The 20297-nt window shown below is 50.4% G+C and overlaps 1 protein-coding gene across 5 annotated transcripts in view; it reads right to left on the reverse strand.

Annotated features, from left to right (window-relative positions):
• The window catches only part of RPH3AL (rabphilin 3A like (without C2 domains)), a 141651-nt gene that overhangs the window by 17210 nt on the left and 104144 nt on the right, over nucleotides 1–20297 (reverse strand). For all 5 annotated transcript variants that reach the window (XM_046676259.1, XM_046676261.1, XM_046676262.1 and 2 more), the window contains one exon: nucleotides 8141–8315. In XM_046676259.1, the coding sequence (XP_046532215.1) occupies nucleotides 8141–8315 (175 nt within the window). The remainder of the gene's footprint in view (nucleotides 1–8140; nucleotides 8316–20297) is intronic.

Raw genomic sequence — 20297 nt, forward strand, 5'->3', positions numbered from 1 at the left:
TGGGTCCCTGGCCCCCTCGGCCACAGCCTATGTGATCTTGGGCGGACTTCCCCCTAGTCATCCTTCACGCAGAGTCAGTTTCGCCGTCCAGCTGCCCCACAGGCTGTTCTGAGCATCAGATGAGATAATGACCGTGAGTCACGGATGCTGATGCTGAGGCAGCACCCAACGCCTCGGCTTCTCCAGGGCGGGCAGGTGAGCCAAGGGCTCCTTTGGGAAAGGCAGCCCCAGGTAAACATTTGTAGCCTGAGCTGAACCTGACTGCTAGCTCGAACAACCCCGAAGCTCGCTTTCACTGGACCACAAACAGAACCACAGTTTAGGATTAAAAAAAATTGTTTATAAACGTAGAAAACCAATGAAGTGAGAGTGAAATTCCTATTTTTCTTAAAACTACCCAACTGTGACAGATCCAAAACCTCGAAGTACTTTTCTGGAATAGACCTTGCAGTGAACCAGTGTGTAACTCGGTTCAAATCTGTCCAGGAGGCCTGTGCTCTGCTCAGGGGGATGACGAAGGTGGGGGGGGGGGGGATGTCTGCACAGGGTCCTGGGGACGGACTGCGACCCAGGCCTCAGCAGAGATGGGAAGACGGCTTTGCCGCATGGCTATGGGGAGCTCAAGGCTTTTTGGGGTCTAGGGTAGAGGGCAAACTGGGAAGCCCTCCCCAACCTGGCCAGGCCACAGGGCAGTGACAAAGGCTTTAGACGATGGGCGCCCCACTGCACTCCACCCCAGGTCCCTGGGAGAGGTGAATACAGCAAAGCTCACTGATCCAGGGTCAGTCTCCTGGGAACCCTGGCTCCCCGGCACCCATCTGAGACAAGGACACACATCCTAAAAGCCCTCTGAACACTGTATGAACTCTAGATTTGGGGCCTCGGTGCCTCCCACCCCCACCCCGTTTCAGGTGCTCAGCCACACCTGGGAAAGAAAGGCAGGGTGGACCCACCACAGAGCAGACCCAGGGCAGTGTTGCTTCCTGGCCACAGCACTGGGGGCTGAAGAAAATAAGAAGGGCCCATATGTTAAGTATCCTCGGCATTGGAGGCAGAGAAACACAAAGTCCTATCTGAGAATAATTTCCACTGTAGTGACTTCAGTCCGATAAATTCAGCTCTCCAGCTCTCATAGCGCATGGGGCTCCTCCAGCACAAGCGCCAGCCCCCTCCTCCCTGCCTGCTTCCATTATAATAATGCAAGGCTGCAGAAGCGAAAGGCTAGATTTCCCAGCCTCCCCTTTGATCTTTCTTCCTTCCTTTATAGTGATGGCTGGAACTGTGGCAACCATCTTGTGACCATGAGAGAAAAAGCAGGAATTATATAAACACCTGCCCTGACATCAGTGAACTGCTGAATCAAGGCTGCACGTGCCTTCCTCTAAGCTTTCCAGTATATGAGAAAAAAATGTAACCTCTTATTACTCCAACACGCCAGATTAATATGGCATTTCCCACCCCTACTCCCAGCAAATATCTCTCTATACACAGCCCAAAGGTTGGATCCAGCTCAAAGGCCTGCAGAAGAGGTGGGCTCAGCTTCAAAGCGATTGAACCCCAAAAGCCTGAACTACTGGTTCCGCCATTTACACCTTATATTTCATCGGGGAACAAAGAGACCTGGGAGTGCACAAAAGATGACAATTTATTGCTGCCATAAACTTGGAGCAAGATCTGCCAGGGAAAAGTAGTGTGGAGCACACACTCCGTCTGGAGTGATTGGGCGGGAGGGTGGAGACCTCTCCCCAGAGGCAGCCAGGTCAGACCCTGGGTCAGTCACCAGGAGGAACACAGGCCACACTGTTCCCCACCTCATCCTGGGGAAAGGACGAATGTCCTGCTGTGAGTAAGCTGGTGGGGGCTCACCAAGGGGTCTGCAGGCACATCCCTGGCCAAAACCGAACAGTCAAGTGTCCAGAGGAGGGAGTGCCAAACCCAGGGGTCAGTCCACCTGTCCTGCAGGTGCTGGAGTGTGAGTCACCAGCTCTTTCTGAGACAACACTTCTAACCTTTCTCTGATACGTTCACTGTATTATTGCTGACGTTTAGCTCTTTACTCGACCTGCATTGTGTTTCTGGATCCACGTGGAATGGGATGGAAATCTAATTATGTTCCAGTTGTTAAATAAGCCTGTTATTTTCCCATTGAATTGAAAAGCTACCTATGTTCAGCTTCCATACATTCTTAGGTCTGTTATTTCTCTATTGTGTTCCACTTATCTACTTATTTATTCTATAAGTAAATATTCTACTTATCCTGATGCCTATACTACAGTGTTTCTACTGATTAAAGTAACTTCATAGTAATCTTTAACATTTGGTCAGACAACTTCTCCCACCTCCTTTGTTATTCTTTAAAAAAATATTTTGCTAAGTTATTCTCTTTCTAATGAAGTTTTTTTTAATTGAACTATAAGTCCTATACCATAAAATGCACCCTTTGAAAGTACACAATTCAGTCGTTTCTAGTACATTCATAAAGTCGTGCAACCATCACCACTAATTCCAGAACATTTTCATCACGTCTCAAAGAAACCCTGTACCCATCAGCACTTCCTCCCCACATCTCCACATCCTCCCCAGCCCCCGGCAATCACAAATCTACTTTCTGTCTCCAGGAATTTGCCTATTCTGGACATTTCATAAATGGCATCAGGAAAGGCGGCCTTTGTGTCTGGCTTCCATCACTGGGCCTAAAGCTTCAAGGTTCAGCCATGTTGGAGCATGTGTAGCTCTTCCTTCCTTTTAGGTTGAATGACACTCCATTGTATGATTACGCCTCATTCTGTTTACTCCATGGATAAAGGAAACATGTGAGTCCATTCCTGTCTACAAACTCCGCTGGGAATCAGACAAGAATTGTTACACTTATTAATTTGGATGGACCGAGATTCTCATTTTCCTTTTTGGTCACGTCTTACTTTTCGTCCTTTGATAAGAGTCTATAATTTTCTTCATGTTGGACCTATAATTCTGTTTTAAAATTTGTTTCTAGGCATTTTATAGTTTTTGTTGCAATTAGGGATGTATTTTCCCATTTCTGCTTCTAGTTAGTCAGTACAGAGTAAGATGATTGATCTTTTTGTGTAAACTATTGATTTACTTGGTGTCCTATCACTTCCCAAATTATCCCATTAATCCTAGGGGGCTGTTTCAGTGGGCTCTCCTGGGTCTTCCTGGTATACGGCCACATCATCTGCCAAAAAGAGAATTTTTTCTCCTTTCCAGTAGTAATAGATTACTTTACTTTCTTGCCTTATTACACTAGTTAAATACTACAAAATACTGTTAAGTGATGGTGATGACGGAGGCATTCTTGACTTGCATTTTGATAGAACATGGTTCCAATGCTTTGTCAGTTAATACGATATTAGGTATTATATTTTTTTCTTTTTTGGTAATTTTATCATGTTTAAGGAATTTCCTTTTATTCTCATATTACTTAAACTTTTTATTTAGCAGATTTTTTTAAACCTTAGGGTCAGGAAGCCATTTCAAAGCAAGACAGGAAATCTAGAAACCGCAAAGCAAAAGCAAATGTACTTGACTTCACAAAAATTAACAGAAATTGTTTTTGAATAGAAAAATAGATTTTAAACAGCAAAATACTATAAGCAAAGACTAAAGTCAAACAAAGCATAAAGTCAAACAAGGAGAAAAATATTTGCAACTCATTTAATATCCCTAATATATAAAGAGCATCTACAAATCAATAAGAGAAAGTAAACAACTTAATAAAAAATGAGCAATGGATTTGAACAGGCAACTTTTAAAAGAGGAAATCTAAATAATCAATAAATAATAAAGATATGAAAAGATTCTCAAGCATGCAAAGTTAAATAATGAAATGTCATTTTTCATCTAGTATACTGGCCAAAAGGATAAACACCAATAATATTCATGGCAGGCAAGGACGTAGGTATAAGTGAGTATAAAATACTGTAATATTTTTGGAATATGGTTTGGCAACGTCTATTGAAATGTAAAATACACCACCTCATTTTTGGAAACCTACCCCATGGAAATAAGAGCATGATATACATATAAGGATGTTTCAGTATTGCTTGCAGCAGCAAAAAGCCATAAACAGTTTGAATGTCCATCAATAGGTGAATAATTAAATCACAATACACACTATGATGGGATTTTATTCAGTCATTAAAAAGAATAAACCAAAATCTATATCTAGAGACCTGGAGGTCATGCCCATGACGATCTTTTAATTGAAAAAATCAACACACAGAGTTATAGGTAAGAGCCTATTTTTGTTGTTAAAACAAAAGCAATAAAAAACAAAACAAAAAGTAACCTATATCAAGTACATGTTTATAGGAAGAGGGAGAAAGGGATTTGGAAATGATGGCAAGCAGAAGAGATTTTAATTTTTCATACCCTTTTGAATTAACTTGTTAAAATATACCATGCATTCTTACGTAATTAAAAATGAACAAAGAAAATTTAAAGGAGGAAGAAAAGGAACCTGTCTCAGGAACATCAATACATTTCACTTGATGGCTCTGTGGACTGAAAAGTTCATGGCTTGTATCTATTGATTACCTTTCCTCTTCCAATAGGGCAGGAGAAAAAAAATGGCCTGGGCTGGGCTGGGGGGAGAAGCTGGGAGCCACAGGTGTACCGGCCCAAGGGCTGAGAGGGACAGAGAGATGGAGGGCTGGGGGTGGGCAAGAGGGTCAGAGAGAGCACACTGGTGCCAGGATCAGCTTCCAGGCCAGGGAGCAGGAAATGCGTGGCAGGAGGGGGATGCTGGCCCTGGGGTCCCTGGAGGCAGGGGCCCAGGAGGAGAGCCGCCTCTGGAGAGTGGGGTGGTTTTGTTTGTTTGTTTGCTGAGGAAGACTCGCCCTGAGCTAACATCTATGCTAATCTTCCTCTGTTTTGTATGTGGATCACCGTGGCTGCCGATGATTGGTGCAGGTCCACATCTGGGAACTGAACCTGGGTCACCGAAGTGGAATGCGCCAAACTTAACCACTAGGCCACGGGGCCGGCCCCAAGCGAGGTGGTTTCAACAGCCTCCAAGTGTCTCCTGGGGCTGTCCAACAGACCCCTGACCCAGAGGCGCCTGCAGGCCCTACTGAAGAGCCCTCATCCTGGAGCAGGTGGTTCATCAATTCATCTAACGAGCATCCATCCCGTGCCTCTCCCAGGCCACATGCTGAGGAATCGGCCTGTTCAGGACTGACACAGCCCTGCTCGCATGCAGCTTCCAGTGTGCTGGGACTAGCCCAGTGCTAGTCATTCTGTTTCCGCCTGGCCCCAAGCTCGATTTTGGCTGAACGGGGTCCTACAAGGGCCAGGCTTACCAGACAGGCTCTGACCTGGACCACAAACAGCAGCTCTGACCCCAGCAGCTACTTGGCACCTGGACACCACTGATGATGGGGCTGGAGGCGGAGAAGGGAAGCCACTCTCGGAGCTGGAAAAACACCAACTGGTTCCCCAGTGGGCAGCGGTCTGGAAAGGCCCAGTGACATCCCTGCGCCAGACTCCCAAGGCTACCCCCGGGCTGCCTGCTGCAGGGAGCCTGAAAGCCTCAAGGGGACCAGCCTGAAAAGGAATCAGGAACGAGGCAGCATCCTCGGGCAGCTTGGGGGACTTCCCAGAGGCAGGCACGCCCAAGCTCTCCCCAGAGGCTGCCACAGATTTGCCGTGAGGCCATGTGGACCACCAGGGAGCCACAGAAGGGCTAGCATGGGGCTGACCTCCTGGAGGGCTCCTTCCTTGCCCCCAGGCTCAGGACCAGCTGTAAGGATGGTTCCAGCTGGCTGGGGCCTCTGGTCTCCCACAAGCCTTGGCAGTCCACCGAGTACCTCTGTTAGTACACAACCCGGTCTGGGATGACCAGGGGAACCCAAACTCAATCAGAAAGCACAGATCCTGGCTTCTGCGCAGGCTAATCAGAGAGGACAACCACAGCCACCCAGGCTTGCAAGCAGCTCAGGGACAGCCGGCCTGTTTGTGGCTCTCCTGAGCCCTCTGGCAAACCCCCGGCACTCTGGCTTCCACGGCATAGAACCTCTCTGCTTTCCTCCTGCCTCCCCCACAACGCCACCTTTGCCTCCTCCACCAGCTCCTCTTCCTCCCTCCCCCACGATTGCGGGTTTCCCCAAGTTCAGTCCTGCCTACCACATGTGCCCTATGCTGGTGCACCCGCTCTCTGCGTGAGTGCAGACACCTCCTGGGCCTCCACAACCAGCTTGGGGCTATCAGCCCTTCCCCGCTGCCCATGGGTGATACCTGGAGGTCCCCCATCTGGGCCTCCTCCTCCTGCTCAGCACGAACACTCAGATAATCACAGGCTGCGATACGCCTGGCGGGGCCTGGCCTGGAGCAGGCACTCCCTGTGCTCTGGGGGCCTGGGGGCATTTCAGTCTGGTCTGCAGAGAGAGACCCAGCTTACACGAGGGGGCTTCCACGTCGCCTGGCCTGGCTTCTGCATAAACTCGGCTCACAAACGGTGCCAACCCCAATTGTGCGGGCTGCTGGCCTCATTGCCCACATAATTAAAAGGCCATCTGTGTCTGCGTGGCTGTGTGTGTGTGTGCACGTGTGTGGTGTGCTGATGCTGGAGCAGACAGGGCAGTGAGGGCCGCTTGGGTGGGGCCTCAGGGCCTCCTCCTCAACCTGCTCCAAGCAACCCACCAGTGTCCCCCAGCTTCTGTTCCCACAGTTGAGTGTCTTCCCTCATTGTGCGGGACATGGACGTGCCCTGAAGGGCTGGGGCAGGAGAAGCCCGGCTCTGAGGGTGGAAAAGGGACATGATGCAAGAGGGAGCCACTTCCCCAGTAGATCCCCTGCTGGCTCCTCCGAGGGCTGGCGGCCACGGCGCCCTGCTCAGGCCAGGCCAGGCCAGGCCAGCCTGCTCCCCTCCCCACGGCACTCGTCCATGGTCCCTACAAAGGCTCGTCTGTGGCAGTGATGGCGGGAAGGCAGACTCGCGGGAATAAGCTGGCAGATGGAGTCCAGTGGAACTAGGAAGGAAGGCCGGCTGCAGACAGAGCCAAGTGAGGCCGAGGGAAAGCTAGCTGGAGAACAGACGCCTGGCTGTTAATGCCGGTTATGTCTGGAAGGATCGACCTACGGGAGATTATTACCTTCTAAATCATATTATTTGACAACCTTCGAAATTTCATAATAAACATGCCTTACATTTGTAACAAGAAAAAAAAAAAGCCCAAGTGATGCAAAGATAGTCCGATGCTGGTTATAATCCAAAGACAGAGATGTTTGAGCGCCCCTCAAAAGCTGCGTCTCCCATCTTGGGTCCACCGCCCCGGCCTCAGGATGAGCCTGTCGTTCCTCTGGCTGCTTTGTCTCATTTAGGGCCCTCAGACCCTGAGTCTCGGGCTGAAACTCGGTGCTTCAGGGCAGAAGGAGCCACAGCCCAGAGGGCAACACCCTGCCTTTTGGTCCCAGCCCTGCCACACCCCAGCTGAGTAAGTCCATCCTCTTCTCTCGGCCTCAAGCTACTCATCTATAAAATGGGGCCACTAATACCTGCCCCGTCTGCCTCTGGAACCCATTGTGAGATCTGGAACTTCAAAAATAAAGTCATGAGCATTACAGCGTCATGCAAGCCGTGCAGAGCCGTCTACCACACCCCGCGCTGCATCCTCACCAGGGGGAAAGAGACCCCTTCTGATGGGGGCCCCCTGGGACACACCCACATCAGTGCAGCCGCCACAAACACCAAGGGTGCTGGGCACAAAGTCACTCTGCTCATTAGGACCAGGGAAGCCAGGAGTCCTCTCTTACTGAGATGCAAGACAAGTGCCAAGAAGAGATGGTACAGGTCAGCCTTGGAAAGAGGCATTCTCATTCTTTGCAAAAACCCTCCATTGACATCACATTTCTGCAAAAGATCCGTAGTGCTGTTCACAGCATCCCTGCCCCCAACTCATCCTTGTTTATGAAATGGCCCCCAGCGGACCCTCCCTCCAAATCTTCACACAGAGCAATCACGGCGCTGAGGTCCAGGTGTGGGTGCAGGGAGGGTGGAAACACCAGTAGGAGCCGTGAGGAGAGTGTGGCAGGCACTGGCCTGGTGCTCATGGCACCGCACGGCTGGCTGACAGCCTAAACGTTAGCTATTATCCTGGGAGAAGGGGCAGAGGGGACTTACCTCTCCCTCGGGCCCACGTGTAGACACGACTGGTCTCAGTGCTTCTGGGTTCCTGCTCTGCGGGTTCCAGGGGCAAAGGCTGGAAGTGGAGGTCATCGGCCCGGCCAGAGGTCTTCAGGGGCAGGATGTACTTGGGGAGCCCTTTGTAGAACCAGGCCCCCGACCTCTTCCAGACCTGGGCGGGGGAGACATCAGCTTAGCACACAGGAATCAGAGCAGCGCTCCCCGTGCTCCCATGCAGGTCCCCCCACCCACGTCCTGGTGGAAAGTTGGAGAATGATCAGCACCATGCATGACACCCAGAAGGTGATCAATAGATGCCACCCGTGTTCCTCCTGCCCACCCCTTCCCCTCAAGACTCTGGGGCAGCATGAGAAGAGGCTGGAGGGAAAGCCGGGCTGGGCCATGGCACGGTGTTGGAAACTGTCTTGGAGAGCTTCTCGGGACGAGAACTCTGCAGTAGGCACAGAGAGAACAGAATCTCAGCGAGAGCCACAGATCAGAATTCAGAGCAGCAGCGGAGATAAGGCCCCTGAACCCTTAATGCCTACTTCAAAAAACACCAAGTGCTCCGTAATCTCTTTTCTGATGAAAGAAATACACTCAGGGTATTTCGTAAGAGGATGGGAGCGTGTGAAGGAATGAGGTGACCTTCTCGGAGAAGAGGAAACCTTGGCAGTCAGTCGGACGTCCTGGGTTTGACCCCTGGGGTCTGTCACCCAGCAGCTGCGAGATCCGGACACATCACCCTTCCTGACCCTCCAACAGGCGGAACGTAGGAACAGCACGCGTCTCCCAGGGCGGCCGTGAGGGTCAGACTCAGGTGAACACCCAGCCCCACAGCCCAGTGCTGGGCACGGAGCAGCCGCCCGACAGACACGGTGCCACGATCTTCGCCGTCACCCTCCTCTGCTCATCTAACACATGCCGACAGCTTTATAACAGTGGACCAAGTGCCCTACTCAAAAGGGAGAATTTAGAATCAGAAGGCCTGAGTCTGCCCCGATTCTCTCTAGGACGGTGCTTCCCAGTGCCCACACTTCCTCTGCACCACATTAGGCCTGTGGGATGTTAACAGGGGCCAGACCAAAAAAAGAAAAAAAAAAAAAAGGTTCCCGAACAAATAAACTGGGAAGCTCTAGGTTAAACCAAGTTCCGTTACCGCAGGACTTCTCAGAGCCTTTAATAGGCCCATATGCACAGGGTTCTTGGCAGGTTCTCCTCGAGAAACTTAACCTTAGTACTGCGTCTGCATAAACTGAGCACCTAACTGTACGGCACTGGCTGCTCACTGGCTGAGCCAGGTGCGTCTGTTTCTCGAAGGGGACAGTAGAGTGCCAGGCACGGGACCGCTGAGTCCGGATCATCTTCCTGGCTCGAATCACTCCCCGCTCCTCTCAGCTACCCTGTGCGGAAGGGCCTGCTTTCCTGTGGCTCCTGTGTAACACAGAGCCTGTCTGCTGGGATGAAGGCTTCAGGGTGCCCCTTTGGGAAAACCCTTTCCGATCCTCTCCCAGCCCTCCTACAATATATGCGTATTTATCTGAGTCGGTAATGCATGCACACGGTCTGAAATTCACTGAGTGCCTCCTCTATTCCCAGAGGCATCCGGTGACAACAGTTCTCTGAGGAAGCACTGCTATTATCCCCACTTTCCTGATGGGAAAACTGAGGCTCCAACAAGTTAAGCAACTTGCCCAAGGCCGTCCACTATTCTAGTGGCCTCTGCGCCACACTGGAGGCCTCAGAGTCTCATCCCAACAGTTTACAGATGCAAAGAAGATGCTCACTAAACGGTGACTGAGCGGTGAACAGATCCTCAGGGGGTCAGACATCATCGCGGGCACTATGTGTCCTGCAGACCAGATGCCTAGAGGGCAGGGAAGAGCCGTACAGGGAGAGGAAACAACCTACGCTGCAGCCACCAAGGCCACCTGTCCCTGAGAGGGGCTGCGTGACTCCTGAGAACAGGCGTCCAAGCCCAAGAGGTCATGGGGGGTCGGCAAGGGGCTCACCCGGCCTCCCTCTGCTAAATGAAGACCTGAGGGCCTGAGCATCCGTCCACACGGGCTTCACCAACCTCCCTTGAGCATGCCAGCCTCCTGCCCCCCAATACGGGCTGGGCCTTGCGGGGACCAAATGAAGCAAGCTCTCGAAAGCTGTCTGTGAATAGAGGGGCCCGGGGGGCTTAGGACCCGCACCACAGTGCCTCTTCCACCCCCGCCACGGAGACTCCTTGGTCTTTTTTTTTTCCTGAGACGAGAAATACATACATAGCATGCAAAATTAGGACCATAACAAAAAAGTAAAATGGGCAAACCATAGGTCACTCATAACGTTACCACACGGAGAGAGGCCTGCTTAACATTGTGGTGTGAATTGTCTTACACCCTTTCCTGGCACATACACAATTTTGTTTTTGTTTTTTAGAAGAATAGCACTATGTAGATGCACCCTGTCTCCCCCCACTTAACTATATACCGTGGCAACTGTTCGTGTTAATAAGTAATGGTCTCCACCATCACTTTCCAATGGCTCCATAGTTTAGATTTATGAAATTTAATTAAATCAGACCCCCACTGATAGACATGAAATTCTTCCCAATTTTTCACTCTTGTGAGCAGGGACACAACCATCATTGCTGCCCACACGTCATCAGGCAGGTGTCGGTTATCGCCTTAGGAGATATTCCGAGGGAAACCGCCGGGTCGAGGGACGTGTGTAGATGATGACGCATATTGCCAGACTTCTCTCCAGGAAGACAAGTTGAATCCCCAGTGGGGTGCTAAGCGTCTTCAGGGCGTGGACCCCGCACTACACTTCCTGGTGGGATCTGGGGTCTGGTCTGGGGACCACGTTCAGGAGCAGTTCCCACGGGGTGGTGGGTTTGGGAGGTGCTTGTCAGGTCCAGAGGTCACTAGGGTTAGGTGCCGCAGGAGGGAGGATGGGGGTCCCGCTGCCGCCCCTGGGAGGCGCTGTCTGAGTGGAGAGCACACCCTCCCCCACTCACAGCCAACAGAGGCCCTGTCTGAAGGGATGTGGATGGGATAACCCTGAGGGCGACTCGGCGACATGGCCCACGCTTCACTGTCATGCGGCTTCCAGTGGGAGAGACCGAGAACCGCCACAGAGCTGCATCTGGGACTCCACAGGGCCAGGTGCATCACTGGTCATCACTGAGTCCTCATCTCACGGCCTCCTGGCCTTTTCCTCCAGAGCTGGGACCACAGTCCCAGCCTGTGAGTGTACATGCTTCCTTTTCTTTTCTTTTTAATTAAAACATTCTTAATTGTGGTACAATACACATAAAGTTACCATCTTAACCATTTCTAAGTGTACAGTTCAGGAGTGTTAAGTACATGCACGTTGTTGTGCAGCCAATCTCCAGAGCATTTTTTATCTTATAAAACGGAAACTCTGTGCCCATTAAACCACAGCTCCCCATTCCGCTCTCCCCGCCAGCGGCCGATGACCACCATTCCACTTTCTGAGAATTTGACTCAGAAAGAATCTGACTACTCCAGGTACCTCCTAGGAGTGGAATCGTGCAGTCTTTGACTTTTCGTGACTGGCTTCTTTCACTGAGCATAACATCCTCAAAGTTCATCCAAGTTGCAACATGGGTCAGAGTTTCCTTCCTTTTCAAGGCTGAATAACATTCCACTGTATGTGCACCACATTTTCTTTATGCATTCATCCCTCGACAACACTGGGGCTGCTTCCACCTTTCGGCTGGTCCTTCCATTTTTATCTGTCTCTCCCACTAGGCTCTGCCATCCGGGAAGGGGGACAGGGCTGTGTCTTCAAACTCCCAGTGCACGCCTGACACAGTAAGTGCTCAATAAACACTGGTTGAATTGGCAGCTGTGGGTAGTTTGCTGGAACGTGTCCCAATCCATAGTCTGTCGCCTTCCTGGGGAAGTGGCCTGAGGGTTTCACCCAAGTTCTTGTAACTAATCAAATGGATTTGCTGTTTCAGATTAAAAGAGGGACAAAGGGGACAAAGAGGGGTGCCAGGTGTGATGGTGCAGAGCAAGCTCTAGTACCATCCACGCCATCAGCCTCACTTCCTGTTGCAACTATCCGTCTCCACGCCTACCCCCGACTTAGAAAATCCTGATCAGTAAAGTGCTTTTGGAAAAAGGATAAAGAGCACAGGATGCAAAGTATTAGGCTGAAGTGCATGAAATGGATATTCAACCTTTTTTTGGTATTCAACCATTTTTGATCTATAACTCAATTTCACACAATTCATCTCGATGTTTATGTTCAGCAGCGGCAATGACCTCATGAGTCTGTCAGGTCTGCAGCGTCTCCCTGAGGTCCAGTGGGCAGGTCCTAGGTGGGTCAGCCAATCCTTGTGAGTCCACTGTAACAGGGCCTGGGGGGGCTGTCTGCTTCTCTCGGTTGGCACTGCAGTCTGGTTGGATGGCCTGATGTCACTGCAGTGGGCAGAGACCAGACCAGACCAGACCAGGCTGGCTGGTGCTCCTGGACCAGCTCGAGGGGCAGCAGTTCCTGAGTCCCTGCGGCCTGTATGGAGGGCACACCCGGGCAGAGGTGCATAAAACACACTCAGTATTTTGGAAAATGCCTTCCACGTGGGAGAGCAGGAGTGGTGAGGTGAGGCAGGAGGGACCCCAGCTGGGCTGAATTCTGAGCTGCCACCCCCATGCCAACCCATGCACATCCTCAGAACTTCTCTTGCCTCGTGCCCACCCCCACCCTGCAAAACACTCAACAGTAGCTTTCAATCATGTGGTTTCTGCTCTGTGCATCCAGGCTCATCATCCACTGCCTGGCGTCAACATGTGGCCCCCTCCCCAGGAACAGTGGCAGGAAGAGCCCTCAGCGGGAATTAACCCCCAGTCCACCCTGTCCAGGGCCACAGGTCGGAAAATCTTCATTTTCTGGAGAAGCCGTGCGATTCTGCAAAGCCCCCTCTGCTCCCCACGTGTGGTTTGCTGTGATAAGGCCAGCAAAGCAGCCAGCCTTGAAAATGCCATTTAATGAGAAGAGACCCGCGCAGCCACCACGGCCCTTGCAGGGGGTGGCTGGCGGCATCAGATCCTCCCCGTGGCACCGCTCTGTGCTCTGCTTCCAGGTTTTCATTAGGATTTCAGCTCACGGCCAACCTGACTGCAGACACTGATGGATAGGAGCCAAGCTGTTCCCAGGGAATTTTAATTACCATGATAACAATCGCTAATCATCGGCATTTCCTAAATGGCTGTGGCTGGAGAAGGTGGTAATTGCCAGGCCCGGCTGGAAAGAAGGGCAGGCCTAGGGGACAGCCCATTGGGGATGATGGGGGAGGGGTGGCCCAAGACCTCTGTCCCTGTCCATTGCTCCGTCCTTCCATGTGTTACCACTGCCTCTCCCTGCCTCCCACGCAACTCAGGAGAGCACCTGCATGAACTCTATGGTCTCCACCCCTCACCCCATGGGTCCGAGCAAGGGTCCAGTCTGCGGCCTTTGCACGTGCTGTTCCTTCCTCCTGTGCCCTGTATCCCCATTTCCATCAGGCAGCAACACTTCCCCTAGGAAGGCTTCCATGCCACCTCGTGCAGAATCAGAGGCCACGCAGTCCTGCTGCCACAGCACTCACCCAACTAGAAAGCGGTGAGCTCTTCAAGGGCAGGGCAGTGCCTGAGCCATCCCGCGTTCCCAGGGCCCAGCAAGGAGCCTGTACGTGGCAGGAATGTTGCCAACCAACTGAACGAACAAACAAAGAAAGCAAAGCAAAGGAACCGTCCCCAGGGGACAGAACGTGGGACTCTGTCTTCAGGGAGACCGTGTTCTGTCTGCTTAACAAGCTCCAGGTTGACCCAGTCTTGAAAAGACAGGGGAAATGGCCTGCTAGAGAGAGGTGTTCTTGCTTACACTTTGGTCATTTTAAGAAAGGCCTCTTAAAGGGTCAACCCACCCTGGCAGAGAGGCAGCACAGCCCTCCCTAACTCATTACCTGCACACACGCACACACATGCATGCACACACACACAGTGCTGGCCTCCCAGGAACTCTAACAGGCAAGCTAAACTCCACAGCATGGCCAACAAGACCCCAGAACTCTCCCTCCCCAGCCTCATCTCTCGCCTCCTCCCGCCCCCACACTCGGGGGTCAGCCAGACACAGCCACCGTCACTCTCTGACCACACCAGGCTGTCTCTTGCCTCCAGGCCTTTGTACACGCTGTTCCTTCTTCCTTCCCTGGGCTGGGCTAAGGAAATCCAACCTTTAGGAAATTACTTTTACCCAGAAGCTTCCACAGAACAACGGCAATACACACACTCTGTTAGGATTGCTTATTTACATGTCTATTTCCTGCACCAGGTTGAAAGCTCCATGACGGCAGGAGCCACCCAGGGCACCCAGCACATGCTAGTCACATACAAACATGTGTCAGCTGAGACTACTGAGCACACGTGCAAATTTCCAGGCTTTAAGTAACTCAGGTTACTTGAGAGAAGCACTGCTCTTAGAGGGCGCTATAGACTGAACTGCATCCCCTCCAAATTCATCTATTGAAGACCTAACCCTTAATGGGAAGTTATTTGGAGATGGGGTCTTCGGGAGGTAATTAGATTTAGATGAGGTCATAAGGGTGGGGCCCTCCGATGGGATTAGTGTCCTTATAAGAAGAGACACCAGAAAGCTTGCTTCTCTCTCCTCTGTGTGAGGACACAGCAGCGTGGCAGCCACCTTCAAGCCAGGAAGAGAGCCCTCACCAGGAACCAAATCTGCCGGCACCTCGATCTCGGACTTTCAGCTTTCAGAACTGTGAGATAAACTCCTGTTGCTTAGGCCTCCTGTCTACGGTATTTTGTTATGGCAGCCTGAGCTAAGACAGAGAGGAGTGGCCTGGGAGGCTGCAGCAGAATAAACATGGCCCCAAATTATTTTCTCCTTCTCCATCAAGAGGTGGAGTCTATGTCTCCGCTCCTTGCATCTGGTGTAGGCTTGAGCAGAAGTAACACAGGGCTCCTGACCAGGTCCCAAGAGACTGGCAGCTTCCTTTGTCGCTGCTTGGAACACTGCTGCCATCAGGTGAGAGCTTAGTCCAGTGTCCTGGAGGGCGAGAGGCCACACAGAGAAGTGAGCCGCCCCAGCCAACAGCCAGCACCGACCACAGAGGAGTGCGCCTTCGTGGACCCCCATCCCAGTCAAACCGTCAGATGACTGCAGCCCACAAATGACCCCAGGAGAGGCCAGCAAAAGGGCCCAACTGCAGAGTCGTGAGCAAATAAGTGATTGCCGTTTGAAGCCATTTGAGCCCCCACACCTCTGGCAGGACATTCATCCTCTGTTTAGACACTTCTAGAAAAAGAAACAGATACATTGCTAATTAATTGAGTAAAGTAGGAAAGTTTAACTCAGGGACTTAAATATACAGGCTCATTCACCAAATGAGAACAACATGCTATGAAAAAGGTACAGCTGGAGAATAAGAAAAGGCTTCTAGAAATTAAAAATACAGTGCAGAAATATAAAAATGTAAAATAAAGGATAGAAGATAAAAATGAGGAAATTTGAAATATGGAGCACAAAGATGAAGAAACAGAAAAAGGTGAAAGAAATCACAAGACAAAAATGCTCAATTCGAGGGGCTGGCCCAGTGGTGCAGTGGTTAAGTTCTCACGTTCTGCTTCTCGGCGGCCCAGAGTTCGCCGGTTCGGATCCTGGGTGCGGACATGGCACTGCTTGGCAAAAGCCATGCTGTGGTAGGCATCCCACATATAAAGTAGAGGAAGATGGGCATGGATGTTAGTTCAGGGCCAGTCTTCCTCAGCAAAAAGAGGAGGAGTGGCAGTACTTAGCTCAGGGCTAATCTTCCTCAAAAAAAAAAAAGAAAAGCTCAATTCGAGGGGTCAAATTCCTCATGAGAGACTGCCCAGAGAGAGCAATAGAAAGAAATTCCCTGGAGCTGAAGGAGGACAAGAGTTTGAAATTAAACACTTTTTTTAATTGAATATAAGGCAGGAAAAATGAAAAGTAAAAAAGCAATACTCATAAAATCAAATATTATATAAAGTTACAAATTTAATCAGAGCTAAAAATAATAAAAGCCCAAGCCAGCCAGCTCCACATCTTTCAGAGCATGGGGTCAATTGAGAATACCTCAAACCAAAAAATCAAGGAAGCCATGGCAGGAGCCGGCACTGAATTAAAACAAGAGGGCTGTGCGTGCTGGGCTGGGTGAGGAGGGGCCGGGCAGGCCACCACTGCTCCCCAGCATGAGCTCCTCAGAACATGTGGGTTGTTTTAACCACATGCATGTGTTACTTTGATTAACATTAAAGTATAGCAGATTGGTAATTGGATGTCGACATTATTAAATCTCTGGGCCGCCCAGCAGGTCAACACAGGGGGAGTCAGGCCAGTCTGTGGCTGGTACCCTGAATCTGGATGTGACTTAAGAGAGAAAAGTGGGCAGCTCAGGAAAGGAGAAGAAAGCGGTAATTAACATTGTTTGTAGTGGAGCAAGAGAGGAAAAGATTAGTCACATTACGGCTGGTTTGAAAACACCAGCACGGGCTCGTAACGCTGAAATTTCTGTCTCTGAAGAAAAATAAGTTTTCCCTCAGATGTCACTTACCACCTGACCTCCAGGAGCCAGAATTTTGACAATGGGAAAAACCTAGATGGTTTTTCAACAGGAACCAGGGCTTCCCAGCATAGAGGCAGCCGGAGCAGGACCCCTAGGAAAACAGGAAGGGCCACTGCTCTCAAAGACTGTTGGGCAGTCCGTGGTGACAAACTGAGTATGAAAAGCCATGATTACAGCCAAGGGTGACAAGCTGATACTGGGCAAGGCGAGTCAACATGAGACGTGCTGATGTCACGCACACAATCATTTTTGGTATTGTTTTATGCTACAAATGCTATCCGTCGATCAAACCAGATTGAGACCATCCTACCTTAAAGGTGCCTAACAGCTGGATGCCCTGCTGCCCTACTCAAGCAGGATGGAGACTCAGAAGGTACACAGAGTGCGTGACTGTGCCATGGATGTGACTGTACGTTTGTTCAGCGTGAGGAGCGAGTGGGGCAGGAAGCAGGTCACCAGGCCTGTATCACACGTCTGCAACCACACAGAGGCAACCCAGGGAAGACCGCCAGATCTGCCATTCTAAACGCATCAGATGGCACCTCCAGCTGCCTCTGCAGTCCGGAAAATGGCTGTGATTCTGATCTCCAAAAGGTACCGTGGATTGTGAGAGCAAAAACAGAAAACAGAGAAGCATCCATTCTTCCTAAAGAATTGCTCCAAAGTATCGTCCAGTTGACCGACAGATGAATTACAATAAAAAACTCCAGAATGGGAGACTGAAAATTCACAGCGATCAATGAAATAAAGACAGAATTCAGCCTAAATAACTAATGTAAATATACCTACGGAATAAGAAAAATGTGAAAGAAACGATGCTCAAAAAAGTACATAAAGGATAATCCATTAACGATAATAATCTGACCCCAAATTCCATATTGTCTCAATGAAAAGCAAGTGGCTGAAAAAAAAAAAAGCCTTGGCTTCCTCATTCTTCATGGCAAGGGCAGTTAATAGACAGTTTCTAGTGTAATGTGAGCAACTAGACAAATGTTGGCTTGAATATTTAAAAAGTTAAATGTGCATATATTTACCTGTCTGCCTTAAACAACTAGCAGAATTAAAACCAGAAAAAAGGTCTCTTGTACTGAAATACTAGATTTTCTGGCAGCTTTCTTTCTTTTTCTTCCTCTTCCTTCCTTCCTTCCTCTCTCCTTCCCTTTCCTTCCTGTTTGATTTCAAGTTTTTCTTTGTTCCTGCCTTTTTCTCTTTTGGTAGGAATAGAGGTTAGAGTAGCCATCTTTCCTCAGTGTTTGCTCCCCCACCTCAGAAACATGAAGCTTACAAACAAGTTCTGAAGACGGATCAGTAGATATTAATTCACTCAAATAACATTTATCCAGCACCTCCTGTGTGTTAAGACTGAGCCAGAGAAAGAAACAATCAAACATCCTTGCAGATGGGTGGCCCCGTGGCAGCAATCTATAAACAGCTGAGGTCCGTGTTTTCTCTACCTCATGAGAGTGTGTTCACGTTCTTGATTCTGCTCCGAGATGGTTGCCCTATATTCATCCCCTACGGCCAGGGGTGAACCCCTCAGCCTGTGGTGTACAGCAGGAGTAAGCAATCCTGAGTCCAGAAACAGCCTTGAGAAGCGCCAGGGGGCTGGGCAGAGCTCGCCTACCCCCTCCGCAGGCATCCACCAGGTCCTGGCTCTCCAAGAATCCTTCTAAAGCGCTAACTCATCATCGAGGTGTTGGGGGTGGGGGGAAGCTAAGTGAGACCCTCCCAGGGGTATTTTATTTTTGTATTTGCATTTTACAAGATGACACTTAAAACCTCAGGTCTGTGTGTGTACCTGCAGAAGGGCACAAACTCCTCCTGCCTGGGGATGTCTCCTGCCCCCAGGTGTGGCTGAGGGATGGCCGGCTCCCCACACCGGGGCCAGGCCTGAGACTCGCCAGGAGATGAGCTGGAAATTAAGCCCTAGCAAAGACACAGCACACACCTGCTCCTTCTTCCAGCTCTCTGCAGGCAGCTCCTGGCTCAGCCCCAGAACCTGAGCCTTCACCAGGGCCAGAGCAAATTTCCTCTTCATTTCAAGAGGGTTTTTGAGCAACCAGGTGGGTCCAGGAGGCAGGCACTCACCAGCATAGTGGAAAGGAAAAAGACGCAGTGAGAGAAAATATTCTGAGGGTGCTGTTTTCTTGACAGATCATTTAAACACCTTGGCTGGATTATTTCAGAACCAGAGGAAATGCTTTGGCTTCCATTAACCCCTGGTGAGGGGCTCGCTGCTGCGAGGCTGCCACACAATTACCGGGGAGGAGCTTTGCCAGCTTCAGAGGGAGGTGGCACCCAACAACGGCTCTTGATGACTGCAGGGCTGTGTTCCCCTGGGTCAGGGGGAGCCTCCAGGGCAGGCCAACCTCCCACTCTGGCCTCACCCCTTCTCACGGCCTACACTCAGGGTCTGTACCCCAAGGGGCGCCCTCCCCCAGCCCTGCATCTCCCACATGACCTGCGACACGGAAAGGGCCCGACAAGCCACTGAGAAGAGGGACCCGTCTTCCTTCTCTCTCAGGTTCCACACGCCGTCTTCTCCCTTTGTCCAGAAGGGTCTTGCAGGTTCCACACATCTATGCAGGCTGATGACACTTCCACTACTGTTCTTAATGACTTGCTTTGTCAACACTGTATGTATGCCTCCTCTTACGCTTCATTTGCATGCAGCATGAAATCCCTCTGAATCCCAAATATTTAACCGTCTTGCCTGTTCCAACACAGCTCTAAGAGAGGGCAAACGTGTTCTGGTGGTGTTTGGCTGCGAAGCCAGCCTCTGTTCCCAGATGGAGTAGGCCACACGCAGGAAATGAATAGGGCTGGAATCAGAAAATTGGACAGGCCAATTATACCCAGCCGGGTCTTTCCAGAGGAGCTTTGTGATTTTGATTCCATTCCCAGAACAACAAACATGCCTATGTTTAAACACAGTCTCAGAAACATATTCCGAAGCCAACGTGGGACAGTTCTGGGCGACCCCTCCTCGGCAGGCTTGTGGGCCTGGCTGCGTGGGGTCTCAGGCAGGGACGTTTTCCTCACTTATCGATGTGACAACTGCCTCATTTCCAACTTGTCTTTTTCCTTCTCAGGGAAAACCTATAATTCTGAGGTTCCACTGGCCTTCTCTGTCTTCCAGATTCATCGTTGCTTCCCTTATTGTTTTCAGGTTGTTTTCCCCCCTACATTCTGGGGGATTTTAAAGATTTTTCTTGACATCACTGATTCATGCTTTTTTGGGTCTGATTTTAGTGATCTCCTCTTATCTTTTGTGTGTGTGCCTGTGAAATCTAGCACGCATATGAAAGTGTATGAAAATACAGTACATTTCAAAGAGCCAGAGTCAAGTGAACAGCTGTGAACTCATCAAGAATTTGAACATTATCGGCCCTGGGAAGCCCCTGCAGGCCCTCCCTGCCACCCAGAGGTAACCACCATCAGGAATCTTGTGTTAAGCAATCCCCTGCTTTTCTACCTTAAAAAACCATGCATGTGTGCATTTCTAAATAAAACAAGGATTTCCTATTACCTGTTTTTGAATCAGTGTGT

The sequence above is a fragment of the Equus quagga genome, chromosome 11, assembly GCF_021613505.1.
Source record: "Equus quagga isolate Etosha38 chromosome 11, UCLA_HA_Equagga_1.0, whole genome shotgun sequence".
NCBI lineage: Eukaryota > Metazoa > Chordata > Mammalia > Perissodactyla > Equidae > Equus > Equus quagga.